This window comes from Anoplophora glabripennis, unplaced genomic scaffold (genome assembly GCF_000390285.2).
Source record: "Anoplophora glabripennis isolate ALB-LARVAE unplaced genomic scaffold, Agla_2.0 scaffold2081, whole genome shotgun sequence".
NCBI classification, from domain to species: Eukaryota; Metazoa; Arthropoda; class Insecta; order Coleoptera; family Cerambycidae; genus Anoplophora; species Anoplophora glabripennis.
The window spans coordinates 1-6,657 of NW_019418157.1; the positions used below are offsets into that span (position 1 = coordinate 1).

A 6,657-nucleotide genomic window follows, 5' to 3' on the forward strand; every position below is an offset into this window, starting at 1 on the left:
ACGGCGCTCCGCTATTTTCGAAGACTATAATGAAGAATTTAAATGAGGAATCTGAACTGTTCGTTCAGAACAGTTTGATATACCAATTGCTATCCTGCTGTATACCACTTGGTGAACTTGCTAAAAATAAGGTAAACCTTTTTATATTCGTAGAAATAGAACAGTATTATAACTTTGTTGTTTTACATAATGGCATACATATTTTAATTTCAGGTGGATATATTTAAATGCCAAACGTGGGAAGAAAGGGTAAATCTTGCAATCGAATCGGTTAAAAAACACGCTCCGCTCAAGGCGGACTATCTAGGCTTGGTCTCCAACACCATCTACAAGCGGATGAAATGTGTTGATAATTATGTGCCTTCTTACAGAAATTTAAGGTCAAATGTAAAACTGTTCAAAGCAACTGCTTCCATCATTCAAGATATCGCGGATGACTACGGATTGTCAGCGTTCTTTGAGAAGTCCGTCGAGATTCGGTTGTTCGAGGGAAATCACGAGACGATTTTAGAAAACGAGAAACTAGCTGATGCTATAAATACTTCCAGTTTGATGGCAAACTGACATATGTAGAAATGTACTAGGTACTAGAGAATAGTTTTTTTCTTGAAACAACGAATATTCGTTATATCAAAATAAATTTATGTTTAACATGATGATGATGGTATTTTCTGATTTAAAGAAAGAAATTTTTTTAAATTTAATGAAAAATAAAAAATCTGTCTAGTTATTTTTTTAACTACCGCAATATTTGTTTAACTACAAGGGAGTTTTTTAAAGTTTTCTCTAAATGTCATTCAATATTTTGTTAAATATTTTATTGGTTATTTCGGGTTAATGACAACAAATGTGTTCAATACGTGTGACATAATGCATAAAATTTGGAGCAAATGGAGATTCCGAATGCTGATTACAGAACTGGCAATGAATCTGGTTAACGTTCGTACACAGGTAGTGGCAGCTCTGCAAGTAGCTGTGCTACGTATTTCGGTTTAGGGCTCTTTCGATTTCTAGACACTGAGATGAATCATCACCTTGTGATATTTTACTAAATATAATCTACTAATCGATAGAAAATTTTCTTCCAATAAATATTGTATCAATATTGTATTTACATGACAAATACAATATTTGATGGCATTCAAATTACGGTCCAACATTTAACATAATCCTACAGGTAAAAGAACTTTATTTAAACCTTGTCACTGGTAAATAAAAATCATATTTATATCTAAGAGAGTTAAAATTAAGGATTAATTTTTCTCTTTCTCCCAGATAAAAACATTATTTATACCATATCACCTAGTAACAAAAATCCATGTGTACTTCGTATCAAGTGCCTGACAAAACATATAATATGTCGAAACCGATCACATTTCTAACGGGCAATCGTATAAGAAATTATAGGTAAGTCATATAAATCTTAAGCGCAGACTTCCCAAGACAACTTATCATCAATGAACTGGGTCTACCTGAATTACAAGATGAAATAGACGAAATATCAATATTAAAAGAGAGGTTAAAAGCTAAGGAAGCGCACAAATATGTACAGGGACCTGTAGTTATAGAAGATGCGACTTTATGCTTTAATTCCCTCAAAAACGTTATATAAAGTGGTTTTTAGAGATATTGGAACTAGAAGGTTTAATTAAACTGTCGACAGCGTTTGTCGATAAATCAGTTCAAGCTGTTTGTACGTTTGCTTACCATGAGACGGATGGGCAGTATGTAAATTCTAGAGGGTACAGAGACTTTGGTTGGAATCCTGCTTCCACCCTGCTGATACGATGTTACTTACTTATGCAGAGATGCATAAGGTAGAAAAGAATAAAATTTCTCACAGAAGGCATTGCTTTTTAAAAATTTAGATTTGTTTGCTTATTAATTTATTAAAATTCAAGTACAGTAGAACCCCGATTATCCGAGCTATTGTGGACCAAGCCTACCTCGGATAATCAAAAACTCGGATAATACGGACTTTATTTTCTACTGTAAAATAAAATCAGATTTTTAATCAAATTACATATGTTTTATTTACGTACGCAGTAATAAAGTAAGTACTAAAGTAATATGTGTGTATATACCTAACAGTATGACAAGCAAACTAAGGAGTAAAAAAAGACGAAATTTTCGTTTGACGTAATCGAGGAGCGCGATTTTTTGCAGCAATGTCTCTCCATTTTTTCATGAGAAAAATGTCTGCTGGCGTTGCTTCGTTTTGCTGCTCCACATAAGCTAAGGCAGTTTCAAATGCAGCTAAAGCTTCCGAATGAGAAACTTTCTGAAAAATGATTTCTTCATCAGAACTTGATTCTTCAATGCGTTGGCGTTCTTGAACGATTGACGCAATCTCTTCATCAGTGTAATCCAATTCCACGTCATCTCCTCTGATCCACTCTTCGACATCATTTTCTGTTAAGGGGTCCTCACTCAGTAGTGACCTCGCCATCTCAAACAACGGGAGCACAGGTTCCTCAACAGAGAGATCGTCTTTCGAAAAATCGACAGTTTTGCGCCATGACTTCATCAAAGTTTCAAGTTTCATTTCATGCCACGATTGGGCTATCCAATACATCACGTCCTTAAGATTCACCTTTTTTAAATAAGTCGTTAAGTCCTCACCATTTTCTAACGCTTCCAAAAGCGATTTTAATAGGCAAAATCTGTAGTTGCGCTTTAGATTTTCCAATACTCCTTGATCCATTGGTTAGATCAATGATGTAACGTTTGGCGGAAAAAAAAGCACTTTGATGTCCTCGCTACATAACTCATCTTCACTTGGATACGATGGAGCATTGTCCAGTAGCAGTAATGCTTTTCTCGACAGTTTCATTTTTTTCAAATGTTGCTCCACTTGAGGAACAAATTCTTCATAGAACCATGCTTTGAAGAGTTTTGAAACCATCCATGCACTTCTATAGTAAACGGGCATGGCTGTTGGTGAAAGATTTTTAAAAGCTCTAGGTTTGGCAGATTTTCCAATCATCATGAGGGGCAATTTGTGACTACCAAAAGAATTGCTGCATGCGAAAATTGTTACCCTTTCTTTGCTACGCTTGTAACCAGGAGCTGATGTTTCTTGACGTGATGCTAGGGTTTTGGCTGGCAAAAGTTTGTAATTTAGGCCAGTCTCATCACAGTTATAAATTTGATCTGGGCTGTATCCATCGTTGTTTATTTTTTGTTGAATTTTTTCTTTAAATGTTATCACGGCAGAGCTGTCTGAAAAAGTCGAATTGAAAAATAACGAGTTTCTGACTTGAAACATTTACCGGACAAAATTAAGAAACATGAAAATTCTCCTAAACACAAAAATAACTTGGTGAGTTTTTTACTTTTAGGAAGAGTAACTATTGCTTCTTTTTTAAGTAGTGCTTATGCAGAACAAATAAATAGTCATAACGAAACGGTTAAGAAAAATCGATTGCTTCTTTCAAAAATTATAGATATCTTAAAACTATGTGGTACATGTAACCTTCCCCTTCGTGGACATAATGAAAAAAGTGACTCGGTAAACAAAGGGCAATTTTTAGAACTGACAGACTATAATGCAAAAATTGATCCCGTTTTAGATAAACATCTTAGTGATGCCCATGTTTACCCCCTACACACTGACAGTATTTATTTTGGAGTATGTAGGTACTTGCAAAACACAATGACCTTGAAATTCTTCAAAATTTTTCGCCTGCGGCGCTAAGCAGGGGGCTTCCGCCCCCCGCAGCTCCTATCATATACATTCTCTCTTCAGAATGCGCCCCCCCTATAGTCAAACCCACGGGGCGCCACTGAATTACACATGCATTGAAAAAATCTTTTATTGCAATAAAAATGAAAATACGTATGTATAAATTTAATTGCATTTAAATACAATACCCCGGATGATAATTTTAGATTTGTATGTTTATTAATTTATTAAAATTTAAAATCTACAATAACTGTCAGTGTCAAATATTTACATAAAAGGCCAAGTGTCGTGAAGCATGATCGTTTGTATCGGCCATATTGACATGGGCCCTCGGTGGAGACATCGGAAGTTCGAATCGAGCCCCACGTTGGGCGCCATGTCGAGGANACCGCAATATTTGTTTAACTACAAGGGAGTTTTTTAAAGTTTTCTCTAAATGTCATTCAATATTTTGTTAAATATTTTATTGGTTATTTCGGGTTAATGACAACAAATGTGTTCAATACGTGTGACATAATGCATAAAATTTGGAGCAAATGGAGATTCCGAATGCTGATTACAGAACTGGCAATGAATCTGGTTAACGTTCGTACACAGGTAGTGGCAGCTCTGCAAGTAGCTGTGCTACGTATTTCGGTTTAGGGCTCTTTCGATTTCTAGACACTGAGATGAATCATCACCTTGTGATATTTTACTAAATATAATCTACTAATCGATAGAAAATTTTCTTCCAATAAATATTGTATCAATATTGTATTTACATGACAAATACAATATTTGATGGCATTCAAATTACGGTCCAACATTTAACATAATCCTACAGGTAAAAGAACTTTATTTAAACCTTGTCACTGGTAAATAAAAATCATATTTATATCTAAGAGAGTTAAAATTAAGGATTAATTTTTCTCTTTCTCCCAGATAAAAACATTATTTATACCATATCACCTAGTAACAAAAATCCATGTGTACTTCGTATCAAGAGCCTGACAAAACATATGATATGTCGAAACCGATCACATTTCTAACGGGCAATCGTATAAGAAATTATAGGTAAGTCATATAAATCTTAAGCGCAGACTTCCCAAGACAACTTATCATCAATGAACTGGGTCTACCTGAATTACAAGATGAAATAGACGAAATACTAATATTAAAAGAGAGGCTAAAAGCTAAGGAAGCGCACAAATATGTACAGGGACCTGTAGTTATAGAAGATGCGACTTTATGCTTTAATTCCCTCAAAAACGTTACATAAAGTGGTTTTTAGAGATATTGGAACTAGAAGGTTTAATTAAACTGTCGACAGCATTTGTCGATAAATCAGCTCAAGCAGTTTGTACGTTTGCTTACCATGAGACGGATGGGCAGTATGTAAATTCTAGAGGGTACAGAGACTTTGGTTGGAATCCAGCTTCCATCCTGCTGATTCGATGTTACTTACTTATGCAGAGATGCATAAGGTAGAAAAGAATAAAATTTCTCACAGAAGGCATTGCTTTTTAAAAATTAATATTAAGATTATGTTTTTCTTTCTTATCCAATTGAAAATTGCAATATAATTACACATACATTGAAAAAATCTTTTATTGCAATAAAAATGAAAATACGTGTGTATAAATTTAATTGCATTTAAATACAATACCCCGGATGATAATTTTAGATTTGTATGTTTATTAATTTATTAAAATTTAAAATCTACAATAACTGTCAGTGTCAAATATTTACATAAAAGGCCAAGGATATAAAATATAGGTTGATCGATTTTTCTCANCCACTCTTCGACATCATTTTCTGTTAAGGGGTCCTTACTCGGTAGTGACCTCGCCATCTCAAGCAACGGGAGCACAGGTCCCTCAACGGAGAGATCGTCTTCCGAAAAATCGACAGTTTTGCGCCATGACTTCATCAAAGTTTCAGGTTTCATTTCATGCCACGATTGGGCTATCCATAACATCACGTCCTTAAGATTCACCTTTTTTAAATGAGTCGTTAAGTCCTCACCATTTTCTAACGCTTCCAAAAGCGATTTTAATAGGCAAAATCTGTAGTTGCGCTTTAGATTTTCCAATACTCCTTGATCCATTGGTTGGATCAATGATGTAACGTTTGGCGGAAAAAAAGCACTTTGATGTCCTCGCTACATAACTCATCTTCACTTGGATGCGATGGAGCATTGTCCAGTAGCAGTAATGCTTTTCTCGACAGTTTCATTTTTTTCAAATGTTGCTCCACTTGAGGAACAAATTCTTCATAGAACCATGCTTTGAAGAGTTTTGAATCCATCCATGCACTTCTTTGGTTTCTATAGTAAACGGGCATGGCTGTTGGTGAAAGATTTTTAAAAGCTCTAGGCTTGGCAGATTTTCCAATCATCATGAGGGGCAATTTGTGACTACCAGAAGCATTGCTGCATGCTAAAATTGTTACCCTTTCTTTGCTACGTTTGTAACCAGGAGCTGATGTTTCTTGACGTGATGCTATGGTTTTGGCTGGTAAAAGTTTGTAATTTAGGCCAGTCTCATCACAGTTATAAATTTGATCTGGACTGTATCCATCGTTGTTTATTTTTTGTTGAATTTTTTCTTTAAATGTTATCAGGGTAGAGCTGTCTGCAGATAGCTTCTCACCACAAATATTGAGCTGACGTATATCATGCCTCTTTTTCCATCTATCGAGCCAGCCTTGGCTTGCTGTGAATTGTTTCGTTTCCTCCGGGAAAAGAGTGCGCAGTGATAATGCTTTCGCTTGTAGAATTGGTCCAGAGATCGGAGCTCCCTTATCACGCTGTTGTGTAAACCATAAAAATAACGCATCTCCCAATTTTTCATAGTCACTTGATTTCATGGATTTTCGTTCAATTAGCGATGATGTCCCGGTTGATGATGTTTTCTCCTTCCACTGCTCTAGTTTATTGCGGTTTCGCTTCCAATCACCAACTGTGTTTTCTCCAACTCCTAATTCAGATGCTA

General features: G+C 35.4%; 1 protein-coding gene and 2 pseudogenes across 1 annotated transcript; all 3 read left to right on the top strand.

The window, feature by feature from the left end:
- The first annotated feature begins 14 nt into the window (after positions 1-14).
- On the top strand, positions 15-657 carry LOC108915792. Its single transcript, XM_018721921.2, has 2 exons — positions 15-131; positions 214-657. The coding sequence occupies exons 1-2, from the start codon at positions 30-32 to the stop codon at positions 562-564; spliced, it is 453 nt and encodes a 150-aa protein (XP_018577437.1). The 5' UTR covers positions 15-29; the 3' UTR covers positions 565-657.
- Positions 658-1,357: 700 nt separating this feature from the next.
- Positions 1,358-1,868, top strand: LOC111692586 (annotated as a pseudogene).
- Positions 1,869-4,688: 2,820 nt separating this feature from the next.
- Positions 4,689-5,247, top strand: LOC111692587 (annotated as a pseudogene).
- The last annotated feature ends 1,410 nt before the right edge of the window (positions 5,248-6,657 follow it).

What these genes read in the sequence shown, in the direction of transcription:
- LOC108915792 (XM_018721921.2), top strand. Translation starts at nt 30, where the DNA reads ATGAAGAATTTAAATGAGGAATCTGAACTGTTCGTTCAGAACAGTTTG. An exon ending in GTGAACTTGCTAAAAATAAG is followed by an intron (nt 132 to 213) that starts GTAAACCTTTTT and finishes TTTTAATTTCAG; the next exon opens with GTGGATATATTTAAATGCCA.